We start from the raw sequence: 20,467 nt of genomic DNA on the forward strand, positions 1-20,467 counted from the left end.
TCCGAGATTTCGGACCGATTTCTAGCATCGTGGACATCGGGCTTTAAGTACAGTCTTAAGATGTCATGAACCAATCAGAAGGCCGCATTAGCGACTTAAGACATTACTTAAGACGGTCTTAAAATAAGAACCGACTATGAATACCGGCCTATGTCTTTGGATCCAATGCATTTCAGTAAAATTATTTAACATATCACTGCGCATGCTCTGACACTGGACGCTTGACGCTCCCATGTAAAGATATCTTAATATATACTCCGTCCACGGAGAGAAAAACTACGCGTCGGACGAATTTTTGTCCGATTTGCGTAGACTAACCACCCATTTTACTCCTTTACATCATTAATAGCAGGCAGCAATTCACGAAAGGTGCATTGCGTTTGAGTTTTTCCCACTGTAGCCACGTGATCACAAGCTGCGCAAAGCCTGATTGTTCTCTCAGTGGATGGAGTATAGAAATATAGAACCTAAGGGGCTCTGCACAATAAAAGGAACAGGGAACAGAGAACAGAGAATAAGAATTTCAACCTATCAAAAACTGTGTATTCCACAATATATGATTTCTGATAGGTGAAAATTCTTATTCTCTGTTCTCTGTTCCTTTTATTGTGCGGAGCTCCTAAGACCCTGCGCATAATGGAGGAAATATTAGGAACAGGAATAGATATTAAGATTTTAACCTATCTGATATTAGTTACATCGGAATACACGGTTTCTGATAGGTTGAAATCTTAATATCTATTCCTGTTTCTAATATTTCCTCCATTGTGCGCAGGGCCTAAGTTTAATGTGGAATCAGCTTTAAAGACGATCAGCTGATATGAGTTGGAGTTGGCTCGAAGTGTTGTCATTACATTAGAATAGAAACAGAAACATCAAATGTGCATGTACAAAATTCACAGGATTTTTTGTTGAATAAAAGTGTAAAGGAAAATGGATTACAATGAAATATTATCCAAGTTGATATACAATGTTGATGGTAAGATTATATATATTTTGTTAATAGATCCAATTAATTTTATGATATTAAGATAATATTACAATAATAATTAAGACTTTAGTTTCGATTTGGTTGTTCACATGCTGTGAGCTTTATTCAGTTTTTATCACACGTTACTTACGGAAGGAAGATAGAATGGAGTTTATAACTTACAGTATGCAAGCACCTAAACCGAATGCAGCTAATACATAGCATTTTTTTAAATTTAAATCTATATTTATAGATCAAGTTACAAATTTTGATGATAAGATGATACAAATGATTCAGAAGGTAAAGCCACTTTTGCCGAAAGATATGCAATGTATCGAAAATTTGTCTATGAGGTATAATTTGGTATTGTTGAAGTACTATGTATATAAATTCTATATAGACTAGAAATATTTAAATAATATATTTGTTTTATTTATAGACAACAATATCTTAATATATTAACTTATATATTGCGTGGTATTAAGCAAGAAAATATAAATGTAGATACTGATGCACCTTTTAATGCGAATCAATATCATTCTGTGAAAATAGCTGTGGAATTTTTAATATTAATTGGAATCAAGCCTTTTCTACTACCTGGTGTAGGTATAGATATACATAAATTATGCCCCATAGCTTCAACAATTACCGAAGAAAAAGATTTGAGTTCCTTAGAGGTAAAGTATTATATAATTTAAGCGTTATTAATACTATCTACAATTATTTATCTATATTATATACAGACTTCATGTTTTAGAAATATGAACGATTGTGTTTCTCAACACACTTACTCCTAGAACTTTACGATGATCTTAATTTGCGATCAGTTGTACTTTTACGAATTGGCTTTTTGATGGCCGCTTTGTTACAATTGTCTCATGCTCCACTAGCTAAACCAGTGGACAAAGTTCAACCTACGAATGTAAATAATCAGGAATTTCGGATGACAACGGAAGAATACCAAAGGCTGCAAAATCGTCAAAAAATATTTCACACTAAATTTATTTCGCTATTAAATAATTGCCCACGTAATATATGTTTTCGGGAATTAATGGCAATTCTTGGAGTGCAAAATGCACCAAAATGGTTGCGTAAAGAAACTCAAAATTATCTAATTAAGATGCTTATGCAACCTAATGGAGTATCATCTTTGATTACTACAATTTATAACGACAATTTAGACTTGGGTATGGATTGGAGAAAATTAGATACGTTTTCCAGACTGATAGCAACAACGCATGGAAAAAACATCGACGAATATTACAAAGCTGTATGTCCACAGGTAAACCAGAGACTATTTAAAGAAATAATATAAAGTATATTTTATAAATAAATATAAAAATAAATTAATATTATCACGATTTTTTTTAGATTCTAAACATGTTTTCCTCAGACAAGTTTAAACATGGCTCAATAATAGCAAACTGCTGTATTAAATCTTTGTATGATAACAATCCACACATTTGCCAGAAATATATTATAGAAGTTATTTGTGCACCTTTAACAATGAAAAAATCACAAATTTTTTCTGAAAAGGAGATAGAATGGTGTATAAACATATTAGCGAAATGTTTTCTAACGGAAGATTCCAAATTCAAACATATACCTTGTAAAGTTATTTTGTATGTTGCTACGCCTCTATTTTGTCTATATGATAAAATCCGCGAAAGTGCTTGTACATTAAAAACAGATTTACGACGACTTTTATTAAAAATTTTCGAAGAAGAGACATTGCGGGAAAAGTTGTATTCAGCTTTTCTAGGACATGATACATCAGTAGAATTTGGAGATTATATAACATCAGAATTTGGGTCGACTGGCGGTATCGAAATTACTGGCTTGAATAAAAATTTGGACTATGAAAAATTAGCTGATACTATTTTCGACTTAGTATCCATTGCTAACGATTTGTCTCCCAGTTTATTTTGTTACATGTTGAAGTTTCTGTCAAATATAAATAAATGGAACTATGAAATTGAACAACCGAAAATGTTGGAAACAGAAGACGATCAAATAGAACGCATCACGATGCAATTAGCGGCTCATAAACTTCTATCACAATTAGCCAGTACAAGTATCGTTCAAGACGCACAAGTAAAAAATCCTGAACCGTTGCTATCATTTATAAAGTCGTTATTTAACGAGTATACCAAAAACCGTCGGGAGAAAACTGAAGAGAGTGAATGCGAGATGTTGTACATCAGTTTAATGTTGATAAAAATGATTTTTCTCGAGAAGAGTGCATCAATCGAAATCGTTCTCTTCAAAGATTTTAAAACGTTTTTAGAAGACCATTCGAAGAACTCGAATGTGTCAACACAACTTAAAGCATTAATCAGCGAAGTGGTGGCTTGTATCACGACACACGATTCTCAAATTAGAACGGAGAAGAAATATTATCAAGATTTGTCCAGTTCGTCGGATAAATTTGACCAAGCCTTAAGGGATCTCGCGGACCCATTACTTCCTGTTCAGGCGCATGGTCTTGTGGTACTCACGAAACTGATTGAGACTAAAGATGCTTACGCTGTTGCACGCAATGCGATCATCTTGCGTTTATTCGAGGTTGCTAATATTTTTGTTGTTCGCTTGCTGTTGCTTTCTACAAATTTATTTTACTTATGTATTTGATTACAGGAGAATTTAAAGCATGAAGACTCATTCATATATCTAGCATCTATCAACGGGCTGTGCGCATTGGCAACCGCATTTCCAGAAAAAGTTATAGAAACACTAATGCTTGAATACATTGATATGCCCAAACGTGCTGCAATATCAGAAATAACTGTCGAAACTAGGATAAAACTCGGAGAAATATTGGTTAAAACAACGAAAGCCTTGGGTACATAGATATTTTTTCTTTATTATATATGCATATATACAGCACAAATTTTCTATAAATCCTCTTTTTATCTTTATTAATTATATTTTATACGAAACATAATTATATATAAAATTTATAAGGTAACAAATACATCGTTAATAAATTATCGTTATTTAAAATGCTGGACAGAAAACATAAAATACAAGTCCAGGAAACGATAAAATAGGGTACATCGAAATGCGACTAGCGGTTCATAAAATTTGATGCAAATTTTGAGTTAGGGATAATTCAATAATCAAAATATGAAATTTCGCAGGTGAAATGAGCGTGGTTCAAAAAAATATTCTGCTTAATGGTTTTTTGTGCGCAATTCGTGATGCGGATCCGTTGGTACGAGCCTCTGGTCTCTCTTGCTTAGGAGAACTCTGCAAAGTATTGAACTATCGTCTAGGAAACGTTCTCACTGAAGTACGTATATAAAAGATTCGTAGAGAACAAATATCAAAGAAAATTTTTTTAAACTTGATTTTAACGCTTCCACACAGATTCTCTACTGCATCACATGTATATTAAAATCAGACAAAGTACCTGAATGTCGGCGTGCTGCCGTGCTGGTTGCAACGCTTCTGTTTCGCGGTCTTGATCGAGATTTATTGAGCAGCTGTACCAGTGACATGATCGACCTGTACCGCGAATTGCGCAATTTGCGCGATGACAAAGATCCCGTGCTACAGCTTCATGTTCAATTAGTCTTCGAGGAGATTGATCGCATCATGCGAGATTTACTCACGGAATTACCCACATTCAGAAATAAGATATCTTGAAAAAATATCTTAAAAATATTCAAAATACATGCAGTAAGACGAATAAATGCGTTTATTGAAGATTATCAATAAACGTTGCATCATATATTACTTCTTGCCTTCTTTCAGTCCTTCGAACGAATGCGAAATCGAAAGGTGTCTGATTTTTCGGGAAAATTAACTATGGATGTGATCGTTCAACAAAAAAAAAAATACAATATATATATGATCTACAATCATTATTGCAACAAATCCAACAATTTTTAAAATAATTTTTTAAATAAACTACTTAAATCCGACGATGATGTTTGATATTATAAAAACGTTGTATCTTCGGAAAAGAATCCGGCTAAACGAATGTGATCTCGTTTAAGACAGACATACAGCCGTTGTGGCTGCGGCGTGGAGGATGGCGAAGGTCGTGGTATTATCGCTCGCAAAATGAATTCCTTGCACGATGGTTCGGGGAAAATTTTGTATCGACTATCTTCCGCATGTATAGTACCTTTATTAATATTACTGACGGACGTCATCATATGAGCAGCCTAAAACAAAATTAAAATATTTTATGTTGAAATTGTAAATTTTCTCTCTTTTTCCCTCCCTCTTTCTTTCCTTCTCTCCTATACCTTTTGAGCATCGCGAAACATCGTCGTTATTCGAGCTCCGATGTCTCCTCTGGAGCCGCCGGGCACGCTCACTTCCTTTCCTCGCATCAATTGAATCAAAAAGGACGTGAATTCTTTAGAGTCATTATTACCGCCTAGCTTGTGCTGTAACGAGTTTACTTGAGCAACCAACGCTTCCACGCTTTCGATGTCACGCGTGATTTCCTGAAGAAATTGAAATTCAAAGAGAGAGTTATATAATATCTATCTGTACAAATTCTTGCTTATACATAAGCTATATATGTATATTTTATTTGAAGTATATTTATACGCACACATTTAATATAAATATTTATGACAAATATTGATCGTAATCGAAAATGGTCTAATGACTGTTTATTGATTGAAGATGCTATGTTGAGTGTATAATGCTGTTCATTAATTTGCGTGGCTCTGTCGTCCTAGCAATAGCTATAACTTATTGGCCTGATTTACTCAGGTAAAGTCAATAAGTCAATAATGTCGAACGCGCGCACATTTGGGAAAGGTACACATCGGAATAGGGATGCTGTGGCACTAATACAGAATAATAAAAAAGATAAACAATTGATTATTTGTTTTATCTTTCTTCCTTCTTTCTTTAATTTAGAGATGTATGAATTATATCTCTGTCGTGTTACAGATCATAAGAAGAGAAGAGAAGAGAGAAGAAGAAAAGAAAAAAAAAGAAGAAGAGAAGAGAGAGGATCTTTGTATCTATCTGTATAAATATATAATTCATAAAGTGTTGTAAATTATGAATTTATCCAGATAACTATAAGCAATAATAAAAAAGAAATAGTTAAAAATGTATAAAGAGAAAGGGAAAAATAAATAATCAGGTCACTTATTAAGATTAATAACAAGTTTTTCAAAGTTATTAATTTTAATAAGTGACCGTAAGCGTAAACGAAACTTCTAGAAATTTCGTTTACGCTTACGGGAAAAAAATAAATATTTAATCAAGTCACTTATTAAAATTAATGAATTCGAAAAACTTATTATTAATTTTAACAAGTGACCTGATTATTTATCTTTCTCCTTTATACGTTATTTATATATTTCTTTTTTATATATGTTCCTTTAAATATTATTTAACTACTTCTTTTTTATTATCGCTTATACTTATTTGAATAAATTCGAAATACAACACGTTGTGAATTAAAATAAAAAATTAAAAAGAATCCAAAAACCCATTAAACTCAGTCAGTACGCAAAGTTTAATCTTAAAACTGAACTTTTAAGATTAAACTTTGCGTACTGACTTACCACGCTGACTCTCATTCGCCCTGGATTTTTAGATTTTTTTTGTTTTTATTTTGAATTTGGAGAGTAAAGAGATTACATTTGTGTTAGTTACGCATTATATATTTATACAGATAAATATAAAGATCCTTATGGTCTTGATAAGATAAATATAAAAATCCTTATTCTGTAACACGACGGAGATATATATAATTCATGCATCTCTAAATTTTAAAGAAAGAAGGAAGAAAGAATAATCAATTTTTTACTTTTCTTATTATTCTGTATTAGTGCCACAACGTCCCTTTCCGAAATGTGTGCGCGTTCAACATTATTGACTTATTGGCCCTGCCTGAGTAAATCAGGCCGATAAGTTAGAGCTATTGTTAGGGCGGCAGGACAAATTAATGAACGAATTAATAAATAGCAGTGTACCTCATATAATTGCAGCTTTTGATGAATTGGTTTCGTTGCGTATTGCAATTTATTGAGTATGCTCTGTGCTACATCAGGTAGGCTTGGTAGAGCTTCCTGTTTCTGTAAGCTCAAGGTATAGAGCGCGGCATGCGTCAGAGTCGGCAATAGGAGCTGCGCGACCTGACCTATTCGTTTCGAACACAGATAATGCAGAGCCTTCTCCGCTTCTCGCGTGTCGTCGAATAGTCGTTTCTGCCGATGTGCGGGAACTGGCTGTGCCGATGCCCACGTTGTTGACCATGGATTATCAGTGATCATCATCCGTGGTGATAAATGACCTGCATTTCAATACTTGATATAAAAAAACGTAATGAGAGTGTTGAAAATATAAAATTACATTCCTATTTTAATTGAAAATTGACGAGATATTTTTGTTGTGGAAAAATCGATTCTATATTAAACAAAAGAATCTGTCATTAAAAAAGCACTTAATTTGTCAGTCTATCAGCTTATATACATATTCTTAAAAATGTACAACCTTTCAAACCGCTATTAACTTTGGCATAAAATCTATCTGAATAGAAATGATTTTCTAAGATATTATATACGAGTATATACAGAGAGATAAATTTACAATATTTCTTAAGTCTTTGACTTAATTAAAATAAAAATTATATAGCGGTAATATAAAATTTCGAATTTGGAATATTCTTCAGAATTTTATATATATTAAAAAAAAATACTTGCCCTTTCCTTGCCCCCATTCGTCAACACCTTCGTCGTCAATCCAATCCCTCGGGGAATACCATCGAATAAAGTCCTCCAGGACTGCACCAGGATTTGCCGCCTGCATTATATTATAATGAAAATAGATGTATATCTCGTAAAATATGTTAAGGATCAATGCATAATGTATACCTTGAAGGATTCCATGTCTGATAATAGAGACGCGCTCATCATTCGAGCTCGCATTTCGGAGGCGTATTTGTCGGTACCAAGCTGCATCATTACCTGCGCATCCTCCTCCAATTGGTCCTCCGTCTTCGGTACGGGATCCTGCGTGATTGGTAGGTAAAGAGGGTCTCCAGTTTGAATCAACCTACACATTATCAATTCCCGTTAAGTCACAATTGTACACTTTTCAACTTTACTTCGTCAATAGAAATATTTAATATTCCACTACTGGAAAGAGATGCTAGTGGCGACTATTGAATGTAGTTTATATATGATATTTTCTAGAAGATAAAATATTAGTATATAATATATAGTATATAAAATATATAACCAGTAGAAAAATCTCATGTATGTAAAAATATTGTAATGTTGTAAATTGTATGTTAAAATATTGTAATTTATAATAAATTAATAAATTTTATTAATTACTTATCTTTAACTGGTGAAGTTACAATATTTCAATTTTACATTACTAAGTTAAGCAAAGCTCAGCCAATTTACGGTCGTTATTCGTACAGAAAAATTAACCTGAGCGAAGGATGTTTGGCCAATCTTCCCGCGGGTTTGTTCCACAGCAAGTGCTTCGCTTTCAATTGTGGCTTCGTTGATGTCAGCTCCTCGCTCGTCAGCTCCTCGCTTGTGCATTCGAAAAATTCGTCATCTTCGGATTCTGCAACAGCAGAATTATCCAGATCAATAATTTTCAATTTTCTCCGCTATCATTCGCTTGTAAAGCGTAATTAATTCGTGAATATTACCTGTTTCGTCCACATCGTCGATTTCCATGCTCTGAGATCTATGCGCATTTTCCTCCCTCGTTTTTTTCCTCGTTATACAGCAGTTCATCATCTGCGTGCACAAAACATAAGAACAAAGCCAATGAAATTCTTACCTAAGAAAAGTACATAAAAATTATATAAGCATTACATAAAATATTTGGCAATTCGCGTCACCTGTAACTTTTGATGCAGCAAGCACGTGCGAACGGAATCTGGAAAACCGGATCCGACTCTGAAATGAGATATGAAAACTGATTGTATATCGTGAAATGACGACATTGTCTTCGGAGAGAGAGTCTTTCACTTCATTGTGTTTCATTTTGGAGTCTATCATATGATCCCACGCGTCTACATTTTCCTACAAGATGAACTTTCTAAACGCTATCGACATGAAGACTATAATTATAAGTCCGATATGCATAAAAGTGTTTTAAACGTACATTTATTAATTGGAATATATGTATCTAGAAATGTAGGGCAAAAGATTTTCATGGTCATATGATGAGATATTAGACGCTAAAGTCACACCGGCAGGTTTGTAGAGTCGGTCGTTGATTTAATAATCTCTTGTCTCCCGTAAGTATAATTTCAACATTTTAACATGCCCACGTATAACGGTATTTCGCGTATTTTATATTTCTGCAGTCAACGAGTTATTTATATTCATATTTCCTGTATTACCAGTGATAAACATTTAGCCGTGCCAATTTCATCTCTCAAATCGATGTTATTAGAATTATTAAATTAATTCTTTCACATTATATATGTATATATAATATGACACAATTATAGTCAATTCTACGGCTTTGTGTAGTCTTTTTTTATTTTTACCTGTATATTTAAGACTTGTTCTATTAAGAAAAAATTTAATATAAGTTTATATTCTGTAATTATGAAATGTGGTAACGGCAAGATTAGTTGAAAATAAAAAACGTAAATCCAATAGTTTTAACTATTAGAAAGCTATTGCTAAATTCTTTTTTCAAAGATAAAAATTATTTAATTTTTTATAAATTCTTTTCGATCGTACTTATCTTATTTTTATATAACATATCCATCTATGAATCAATCGAAGAATCCTTTAAAAAATCAAGATTCAATCGAACGTTGTATCGATTTATCAAATCATATAGATGGGAAATTGAACTACAGCGCAACAGCAGCGCATGCGAAACTGAAGACACAATTGTATCGGCCATTGGAACATACGCCATACGCTTACAAAATCTTGTCACATATAGCTGACTTGACGACACGATAACTAGAAAGCAACAGGTGAGCGACAAGAGAAGAGTGCTCGTTCCCTTCAAAACATTTTATTGCAAGTCTAAAAGAAAACGCGGGGAGAGCTATACGTTCAGTTAGATTTAAACAATTCGACACTTTGTATACTAATAAAAAATTTCAAATATTTTTTACTTCAAAAGATCAAGTGTTATTTCATGAAAGAAAGAAAAAAAGTTGAAATTTATAAAATCGTATTTATTTAATAATAATAATAATAATGTACATATAATAATTTCTTCTTATCTCTGCTTCGAATACAATCGGAATAAAAAATATGAAATAAACATAAAACTGCATAGAGATTAAAATTATTTCGTTGAAACACAAAGTTTATAAGTCTATTAATAAATCAGCTTTGGTAAACGATTGGAATTAAGAATGTCTAAATACTTGCGTATCGTTTATATAGTTTTCATCGGTTAAGACACAAGTTTATAATATAGAACAATTACAATATATAAGAAATATATATATATATATATATAAATACTATAAATTAATCATGATATATTTTGCAGAGTATATTCTTGGGCACAGAATGATTTATACATAGTTGGATTGAAGGATACTCTGTACTTGGACGCAGCAAGACCACCGTCAAGGGTCAACTCCGCCTTCGACAAGGTTTTTCCGCCAGCGGCAAACCTCGTCAAGACGCTTACATCTTATCCGGCAGCCTGCAGGGAAGCCTACCGCCGAAGACTCGGCCGCCCTACCACCGGCTGTCACGGTGCTGGCACGAGACAGGATTTCTACGGGGGCCGAGGACGGACATAGCCGTGCCGCTTGATTCTTGCAGTCGACTTTAAGACCGCGATGCGACGATCAAGCTAACGGTCAAGAGAAGCCGGAGCAACCTTCCACGTTCGCGTCCGTACAATTCGAAGGTCCATCGACTCGAAGTGTAGAAACGGATTTCCGTTTTCTTTCTTTCCTCCTTTCTCGTCCTTTGTGTAGGACATGACTAACTCGTAAGACGCGATTCCAACCGCATTTTGTGTATTCCGGTTACGCCTACGATCCGCGAAGGGAACGTTCGCTTGCTCGTACGAGTGTTGCGTTTACGTGCGGTAGCCAGGTGAATTCCCAGTGAGGTGCGGCCGAATTTCCTTCTTGGCATCATGGCCCAGATTGCTCATTCGTAAAGAAGAATATAAGTAAGTATTAACATTGGAAGTACATAAACGCGTAAGCTTTAACATGCTAAATGTATCTGCGCTTGATGCGAGTGTATCTTATCTGAATTTTTGTAAGTCTCCTTTGAAAAATTCGGTTTTCAGACTTAATCGTCTCGCTTCTCGGATACAGATTTATTTGACCTCGAGAAATAATTCTCCTGGTACCGTGAACTAATAATACCGTTACGTGACTATTAATGAGCTTAGAAAATTCATGACATAAATGAGCGGTGTATTTAATTCCTCGTTGTGCAATTCAACTTTGATCTAATCTAAAAATAATATCTAAAGAGTACTAATGAAATTGAGAACACTATATAAAATGTTTACATTACTGTGACATAATTTCAGTTTTTTTTTTATATTTGTAAAAAGATACCTTCCTAAAGAGTCTCTAACTCAACAACTTCGAATATTAGATTTATTTTCTTTTGCTTCCTAGCTAAAAGAATTAGACGTTCGGCTTGTTCTTTTACAAGCGTTATACTATTCTTCACGAAACTATAGCAGCGCATCGCGTTGCAGACTCTTCGAAGGGTTAATGCACCTACGTGCGTATCTTACAGCTATCGTCTTCAACGTACACCGTCCGACCTTGAACCGTACTATAGATATACGATGTATACGCGAGATACCTTTCATAACCAGACAAGATATCGAATAGTTTGCATGGTTTGCGTTCTGCTCGAAAAGTTCTTATCCCGCGTTTAATTTTTTACAAGACATAAAATCGAAGATTTTTAAAGAACGAATTCGTTTATTCAAATAGCATTATTGGAGAGATATAACCCAAGCAGAACAACAAGTCATTATTATATCAAAATGATGTGAATATGACCCCAAAATGATCATTAAAAGTAATTTTCATTTCCGATTCATTTTAATGTCACTTTGACGTTATCGTGACTTGTTGCTTTGCTTGGGTAAAATATTATAGCTTTTTTCTAGTAAAAATGATCCACACATATATATATGTATATACATATATATACATATACAGGATAGTTCATTTAACTTGAAAACTTTGAATATTTCACTTATTCTTGATGAGACGAAAAAAATGTTTCAGATGAAAGTGGAACGGTTTTGAGAGGAAGTTATTTTAATTAGAGTAAAGGCGCCACACATATACAGATACGAAAGTCAATACTTTTTTAGCTGTAATTATGTGATTTTATTACATATTTCCTCTAATTTTACATAATATGATTTTTTAAATAATATGATTCCTCTAATTATTCTACATGTAAAAGTATTAAGATAGAGATATAAAAAATCAATACTTTTCGAATTATTTTATACTTTATTCTGACATATATTGACATAAAATATTAAATATCTCGTAAATTATTCATCTTTTAATAATCGTACCTTGATACTTTTATGCACAGAATAATGCGAGGTGAATCAATTAGTGTAAAGGAAATTCATAATTATTTAAAAAATTATGTATTTTACAATTAATGTAATTACATAATTTTTTAAATAAATAACTTATACGTTTTCTTTATATCAATTGATTCAGTGCATTATTCTGTGCATAAAAATATTGAGATACGATTATAAAAAAATACGAGATATTTAATATTTCATGTCAATATGTACGACAATAAAATATAAAATATAATTAAAAAACTATTAATTTTTCTATATCTCTATATTTTAATATTTTTAAATGTAGAATAATTAGCAATTATATTATGTAAAAAAAATCATATAATTGCATCTAGAAAACTGGAGGTGACCTTCATATTTGGCGCGTCAATTTAAAAAAATACAACGTGACCAAAATACTCCTCCTCAAAACCATTCTACTTTTATCTAAAACATTTTTTCGTAATAAAAAGTGAAATGTTCAAGGTTTTCAAGTTAAGTGGACCACTCTGTACATATATTGGAAAATATGTGCTTTATGTCAATTATACTAGCAACTCATACATAAAAATTATACAAAGAAATAATATTAGATAGTATATACAGTACCTTATAAAATATTAACAGTAAATGGCAAAGATATTTCTTATTTGATTCAAATTTCTTGCTTAATTTGATAGTTATCAGTTCTCTCGGATATGTATATCTTTCGATTGAATATTTATATATATTCATATTTAGCGCTTAAAGATGTTACAAAAACAAACTCGAATTTATAGACGAGCAGTGAATTATCAATTATAATTTTTGGAGATTACTAAAGTTACGATATGTTGTGACAAATCGAGAAGCCGGCAGTGGAATTTACAGGCAGATGCGATGAGAATTGAACTTTTTATGAAACCACAAGGAGTGCTTGGAATTTTTCAACATTGAGAGTAATGTAGATTACCAAAAATCGCGATATTATCAAGATACTTTAAATACTTTATCACACAAAGCGAATAAATCGATTTGGATCTAAAAGAGATGAGCTTCTTCGTGCTTTCATTTCCGCTCGATCGATCGACCAAGTGATTGGGAACGGTATCACGAATCTGAATCTTCGGAAGTGATATCGAGAGAAGAAAGGAAAGTGTGAAATTTATATACGCGATAAAAAGAGCCGAATAAAAGGACGAAGAGGCAATAAGACTAGGAAAAATTGGATAGCATTTCTTACAAATTACATATGCTCTATGTGATATTGCTAAATTATTAAGTGTGTTGTGTTGATCGTTCTGCGCGAGTAATAATATTATGTAAACGTTGCATAAGTGGATCAGGAAATATTTTTTTATAATAACAAATTGCGGCGAGATATATATACACGATGAAAATATGTAACAGTTTCTTCGATAACACCGTTTGGATAATTAACGAAGTTTTAAAAAATCCATGGTTAATATTTGTCTTTGCAATTTTTAAGATCATTTCGTATATACAAGGTATTCCTCAAATCGATCGTCATAAATTTCAAGATATTTCCGATAAATTGACAATAAAATGTTTTTAACAAAAGTTTGTTGGATTTTAATAAAGAATTAATTTAATTAATTGTGCAAAAAAATTTGTTAATTTTTTTACAAAAAATCAAATTCAAATTATATTTTTTAAAAATAAAACCAATATTCTTTCCATATTGTTGTAATACATATAAAGACAAATTCATCGATCTAGTATTGTGTATTTTAATTATTCGATTTTAAGATAATACTTGTAACATAATCTACAGATCTGTCTATCTAAAGCAATAAAATCCAAGCATCAAACATTACAGTTTAATCTAAGCCACGGCAGTGTCGCTGTGCGTAGCTTAGCGCCGAGACACTACCAGTGTCTCCAGATGTATAACAATCTATTGAAAGAAATGAAACTTTGTGTTGTGGCAAGTGGTATGCAGTTTGAACAGTTACTTTTATAAATAAGATAAACATCCCAGCGACCGAACACGCATAATAATGTATGTTCGGACATTTACATAAAACTTTATACATATAAAGTAATTGAACTAAATAATCACTACGAACTAAACGCATTTAGTCAAATTAATTTTTTTTTTTTCAGTGTACGTATTCCTATACGTACGTTCCTTAGTACGGTTATGTTTGTTTATGTTTAGGTCTCACTGCTTTAGATATCGACGATACGTTCATGGATTTTTCTTTGTAAATATTAGTTGAATTATCTTGAGATTTGAATAACCAAAATGATACATAATGTTAAATGAATAAATTCGTCTTTTTATGTACTACAAGAATATGGAAAGAAAAATATATGATTCCACTTAAGAAAACACAATATGACTTAGATTTTTTATTTAAAAATTAACAAACTCTTAAAATTTTTCTTACGCAATTCATTGTTAGGAACCAACAAACTGTTATTAGAACATTTTATTGTCAATCCATCAGAAGTATCTCAAAAACTGTGGTAACAGGTTCGAGAAACATCCTGTATATTCAAACAACAAAGTATGAAGTCAATTACTTTCATTAAATATTTTAAGGAACAATTAATTAAATTGAAATGCAATTAATTATTACAAAATAAGATGTTCAATTAAATTTAAAATAATTACAGTGCTTGAACATTTAAAAGTGCAACATATATGTGTGTGTGTGTGTGTGTAAATATTCAATTTATTATTAAATGATTATAACTTTAAAGGAATGCTTTATATAACATAAAAGGTATATGAAATTCATAAAATACGCTAACTATACGATATATTCAAGAAAAGTATCAAGAATCGATCACTCTTTGCTTCACATTTGCACGTATTCTCTTCCGTAAAATGTTCGCGGAAGATAACCGTGAGTTATTTACGAAAATTACTTTTAGCGGGAAACATTTATCGAAATGTGTCTCAACACTTTCACATGCTAAACAATTGAATGTTTAAATTTCCGCGAAAGCTTGCTAGGTTCAATGCACTGAGCGACTTTTAGGATTGCATACGAACGCAAGCAATGTTCATCGTCACGGTCGGTCTGACGAGAAAAATCAGGGCGTATGGTAATGACGTCCAGTCTGGCAACCATTACGGAGAAATTGCTGAGATTTACTCGAGAACCGACCGACGAGCATGGCAATGGTGTATAGTAGTCCGTTTGTCCTCGAGCCGTGACCATCGGACCATGATGCTCTCCTGCCTCGATTCCTACATCATTCTTGTTTCATTATACTTGCATTTCTATAGTTGCCACGAGATTATAACTTGGTTAAGGCCTAGTTTATTAATTGAATTGTTCACAGTAGTAAAATGTCTTTTATTCGTCATTTCTCATAAGTAAAGTAAATTAAAAAGACAGTATTCTCTCAATGTATAATTATATAAACATAATTAAGATAAATTAAAAGAAATAATTATATTATATTATATGATTTAAGATAATTTAAATTATCAAACAATTAAAGAACTTATTTCTAGAATATAATTGAACATATAAATTTTTTATAAGAAATACAAATAAACTCTTGAGAATGTCAAAATATAAACAGAGAACAGGCTAATGAGAGTTTTTTCGCTGTAAGTCGTGCGAGTAAAAGATTTATTAAATACGAAAAAATCAGACGTTTCGGCTTACATTCGAGCCATCCTCAGTGTATCTGATCCATATATGGATTTTTTCGTATTTAATAAATCTTTTGCTCGCACGACTTACAGCGAAAAAACTATCATTAGCCTGTTCTCTGTTTATATTTTGATATAAATTTTTGCTAATTTTTATTTATAAAATGTTGTAGAATAAAATTAAAACACTTTCGAATAAAAATATAAAGTTCAGTGTTGTAGCTGAACTTTATATGTAGCTGAAACGGCAAACTTTTGACGGTAATCGTCAAAAGGAAACGGTTGTCATCATTGCGATAATAAATGCCAACTCATTTTGTCGCTTTTTAATGAAACGCTGATCTTTTGCGCTAATTGCAATTCATAAGCGTCATTGTTCGTGTCTATCATTTAAACGTTAAATTGTGCATTTAAATGTAACGCGACCGCTTTTTTTCACGTCTTATCATGACACTTTGATCGTGATATTAGCAACGATTCAAATTGAGTCAAATACTCTAATTAATATTCACTCTTGTATAAATAATAGTAATATATCAGAGATTAGACAAAAATGTTCGATAATACAATCATTGTAAAAGATCTTTGAAAATGATGCATCTAAAAAAACTATCACAATATTCTTAAATTGTTTATACGATATTATACACAGAGGAATTATAATCAAATCAAAATCAATTTCTAAGAATGTTGCGATACTTCGATTTTATATCACGGAAGAAAAATCCGATACCTATATATAGCCAAATGATTTCTAGTTAAATTAGTTTTTAGTTAATACATTTAGTTAAAATTACAAAATCAGTTCTGTAATGTTACGTGTGATATGAACAAACGCACGTTTTGCTACGCTTTACGATTACGTAGCAAAAGCCAACGGCTTTTCTATTGCAGTCTACGTGTGTTTTACCTACGTGTGTGTTTTATCCAAGAAACCCTTCGAATGACTGCAAGCCACCTGCGATCGAGTTTGCGTTTTAGAAAGGCACGTGCATCGATGCACGACACAATATCGTATCGTGGTCGGGCACTTCGTTTTGAAGAAAATAATAAATTTGTTTAACGCAAAAAGCTCTTATAGAGTTCATAGAGATTTTTTTCACAGAGAAATGGACAGCAACGAGAACGTAAAGTTCCACTGAAAACTACTTGATTATCTCAATGTTGCATAGTATTACAATTTCATTGTATTCTAGATGGTAACCCGGTTATCTCATCTAATCCTCATATTTATTTTCCATTTCACCTAAACTAATTGTTTTGAAAATAAAATCATCGATGTACGTGATGAAATGTCGAGAAAAATTTTCGAGGACCGCACAGATTATCATCATCAACAAGATTGTTTCTTATCTTCGAAGAAAAAGAATATGACCTAGCGCGACCTATCCCACATCCTAGAGACCGAGAGAAACCAAGTTAACGCCGTAGCTCTCATTTCCGGAACAGCTTCTTGACTTCCGTCGCGGGCATCGTCGAGGCACTTGCCGCCCAATAACTGTTCCGCTCACGAATCGATTGATCGAAAGTTCACCTGACGTCATAATTTCTCCTGATTATACTCTCGAAACCCAATTTAGTGAATAAATCTCGTATCTCTCGAGATTAATTTGTATCAACAGAATTTTAAAACAAAGTTTAAATATATAGCATACGATAAGGATGTTAAAAATTGAAAAAAATGCAAAATTACTGTCAAGGATAAATGTTGCCCAAATCGATAAAAAAATTGAAATGAAAAGAGATGTTCAATGATGTTTATATAACGCACATAATGCACGCCTTGGAGATTTCAATGCCTGGTGAATGACTAGAGACAAACTCGACGCGTCGCGTCGCGTTCTGGTTCACAGTTCTACGCGAATGAACGATTGTGTCGGCAGCGGATGAAGTCAGTAATTAACCGTACGATGGGCTAATTCATGTTTCTTTGTTATTGTGTCGGTCAGGCCACCCTCGTGTCCGGTACTGTGCGACAATTCTCACAGCCCGTGGCATAAAATAAAACGTCGCATAATCCGGTATAATTCGGCGGACGAATTTTTTTCCACGAAACTGACAAGGTGTGCGAAAGGCGTATTTATTTTTCGTAGCAGATTTACATGGGGTTAGTAGGAAAATAGAAGCAGAGAGTAGTTAGTTATTTTGCAAGCTACATCATTGTTACACAAAGAAATCGCAAGTTACGCATTGTTCGTCTTTCTGAAACATAAAGAGCGCTTTCTTTTAGAATATTTTTAGAATATGTAAAATTCTCAGCAGACTTTAAAAAAATTGATGTGTCTATAGACATTTTAGCAAATTAGTTCTGAACATTTGTGGTCACCAAATATTTTGATAATTAAATCTACAATTATTCTGCATTGTATGTTATCATAGTCAAACTAATAATTTTTAGTTTGACTTGCCAAAAAAGATGATGTAAATGTATTTCGTATAATACAAATATGTTCACAAACACATTTCTAAATTCAAAAATATTAGATAAAATTCCAAAATGTTATATGCAAGACTGCTGATTCCAAATAAAGTGTTTTAAATAAAAATGTGAGCCAATAATTTTATCATACATATTTTGTCATTCAAAATACAGCAGCTTCTTGTAATGGACGCATTCAGCGGATTCAACAGTTGAGTTAACGGTCGCTGTTATTGGTATATTCTTTTAGATCATCCAATCAAAATTTTAGATCTAGAAGAATACATCAATAGCAGTGAGCGCTCACTCAACTATTGAGTCTGCTAAACGTAGTCAATATTCGCTATTAATTTTCATTCGTTGTTGAAATTATACAAGCCTTAGTTATTGACTGTTAATCTGTTATTCAAAATATCTTCAAACAATGTTCCGTCTAAATATAATGATTCCATATGAGAATCAGACATTGTCGTCACAAAAGATGGAATGTCGAAATCCTCGGGAGACATTCTGGACGATGATGTTTCAGAGTGAGAAAAAGAGAGAGCAAGATCCCACCAATGGGTCCCCACTTATGTGTCACTGTTCTTAATATTGAAGCCGCATATGTGTCTACATACTTACGAGTTTCGGCATTATGAAATTAAGTAGCGCTTGAGAAACGCAACGCGCGAACATCATTCTGTTGTGTCTCAAGGTATTTCTCGTATCTTACGAAAGCCTACCATAGAATAATGAATTAAAAATAACGTTTACAACGTTACGTCTCTGTAAACATAGTCAGATAGACAATTATGACATTTACACTATAAATACAAAATTAAGTAGTAATGTGTATGTTGCATTTTCATAAATATAATTTTATTATCATACTACAATATACAAATCACAGAATATTTTATTTTTAATAAAATTTGAAACATTAAAAAATTATAAAAGTGTCACTGATTCATTCATTAATTTACGTGACACAGCATTATACATATCTACAAGCTATATATGTATATTTTCATAAGTTTTACTTATTTTTTGTCGCTATATCTTCGTAATAATATTATATGCAATCTTTTTCTTTTTTCATACCAACAGATAGAATAATAATAAGCTCGAGCCTACCATTCTCATATCCTAATTTGTCGATCGAAGGTCAAGACGTAGTACTAGAAAAATATTCCAGATTTTAACAATGCGCAAAAGCGAGAAAGTCAATCGAATTTCTTCTTTTCGCAATTCAATGATTGCGAAGAAAAACGCGTGAAAAGGGGACTTCGAGGTAGACCAGGACATTCTCGAGAAAGAAAAGCAAGCGTCAATCGTGCGCAGCCGGCCATTAACGCAATGATCATCGGAGTACGATGATCAATAGATTGAGCAGATATGTCTTACTGAGCAGCTTTAACAAAATTACATACATAATGTAATTCACTGCGTCGTTTGCTCGAATCTGCGTAATGCGTACATATTTTTTCCTATGATAATGGAGCTTAATTGATTGCAATAATGAAATTGTCGTTTTAGTGACATACACTAAAATAATTTACTTATAATTAGAATAACAGTTACAAATAAAAATAAGAACTATTTTTAATTTGTCGTTATAAACAGCATTAATTAATTATTTATAACTTTATATCTCAACATCTTGGCAAAAAAAATCTTATGATTTATTAAATAATTTACTAAAGAAAAAAAAATTTACTAAAAAATAATTTACTAAAAAAAAAATTATTAAAGAATCTTCTAGCATTGGAAATAGTAAGAAAGAATATATTTCTCTATAAAGAACTCTCTTTAGTTCAATACTTATAATTTTTATTTATTATAGCTTTTTTCTAGGTTTTATTAAGCTTCAAAAAAAAAATTTATCTACTCAGACGTAAATTTCTTAATGATTATTTTCTATAGCTTAGAAACATAAATTATGATTTATCAACATTGGCTAGCCATGTGGCTA

At 32.3% G+C, this 20,467-nt stretch overlaps 3 protein-coding genes and 1 long non-coding RNA gene across 5 annotated transcripts in view; 3 read left to right on the forward strand and 1 right to left on the reverse strand.

Annotated features, from left to right (window-relative positions):
* Window positions 1-461, forward strand: part of LOC108762682 (uncharacterized) — a 6,947-nt gene extending 6,486 nt beyond the window's left edge. Inside the window, exon 3 of the long non-coding RNA XR_001940182.1 lies at window positions 350-461. This is a non-coding gene — a long non-coding RNA (uncharacterized LOC108762682). The remainder of the gene's footprint in view (window positions 1-349) is intronic.
* A 342-nt stretch (window positions 462-803) lies between these two features.
* Tango6 (transport and golgi organization 6) lies at window positions 804-4,865 on the forward strand. 2 transcript variants are annotated; one of them, XM_018509799.1, is made up of 8 exons: window positions 804-979; window positions 1,224-1,323; window positions 1,410-1,647; window positions 1,728-2,252; window positions 2,342-3,535; window positions 3,608-3,812; window positions 4,111-4,262; window positions 4,340-4,865. In XM_018509799.1, exons 1-8 carry the CDS (start codon window positions 934-936, stop codon window positions 4,616-4,618), a joined length of 2,739 nt encoding a protein of 912 aa, XP_018365301.1. In that variant the 5' UTR covers window positions 804-933; the 3' UTR covers window positions 4,619-4,865. The 2 variants fall into 2 exon arrangements, with proteins under 2 accessions (XP_018365301.1, XP_018365302.1); XM_018509800.1 differs by lacking the exons at window positions 804-979; window positions 1,224-1,323 and having other exon boundaries at window positions 1,512-1,652.
* Window positions 4,820-20,467, reverse strand: part of Rab3GAP1 (RAB3 GTPase activating protein subunit 1) — a 41,529-nt gene continuing 25,881 nt past the window's right edge. Inside the window, exons 7-14 of the mRNA XM_018509797.1 lie at window positions 8,814-8,871; window positions 8,619-8,709; window positions 8,389-8,530; window positions 7,825-8,005; window positions 7,654-7,753; window positions 6,925-7,244; window positions 5,227-5,430; window positions 4,820-5,142 (exon numbers count right to left, since the gene is read on the reverse strand). Coding sequence (XP_018365299.1) covers window positions 4,912-5,142; window positions 5,227-5,430; window positions 6,925-7,244; window positions 7,654-7,753; window positions 7,825-8,005; window positions 8,389-8,530; window positions 8,619-8,709; window positions 8,814-8,871 — 1,327 coding nt within the window. The 3' untranslated portion in view covers window positions 4,820-4,911. The remainder of the gene's footprint in view (window positions 5,143-5,226; window positions 5,431-6,924; window positions 7,245-7,653; window positions 7,754-7,824; window positions 8,006-8,388; window positions 8,531-8,618; window positions 8,710-8,813; window positions 8,872-20,467) is intronic.
* Window positions 10,703-20,467, forward strand: part of haf (leucine-rich repeat and fibronectin type-III domain-containing protein hattifattener) — a 30,126-nt gene continuing 20,361 nt past the window's right edge. The window contains exon 1 of the mRNA XM_018509801.1: window positions 10,703-11,083. The gene's annotated coding sequence lies outside the window, so the exon portion shown is untranslated. The remainder of the gene's footprint in view (window positions 11,084-20,467) is intronic.

Source organism: Trachymyrmex cornetzi, unplaced genomic scaffold (genome assembly GCF_001594075.2).
Source record: "Trachymyrmex cornetzi isolate Tcor2-1 unplaced genomic scaffold, Tcor1.1 scaffold316, whole genome shotgun sequence".
Classification (NCBI taxonomy): domain Eukaryota; kingdom Metazoa; phylum Arthropoda; class Insecta; order Hymenoptera; family Formicidae; genus Trachymyrmex; species Trachymyrmex cornetzi.

Coding starts and splice junctions, on each gene's coding strand:
- Tango6 (XM_018509799.1), top strand. CDS start 934: ATGGATTACAATGAAATATTATCCAAGTTGATATACAATGTTGATG. Junction 980..1,223: donor GTTGATATACAATGTTGATG/GTAAGATTATAT, acceptor CTATATTTATAG/ATCAAGTTACAAATTTTGAT. Junction 3,813..4,110: donor TAAAACAACGAAAGCCTTGG/GTACATAGATAT, acceptor GAAATTTCGCAG/GTGAAATGAGCGTGGTTCAA.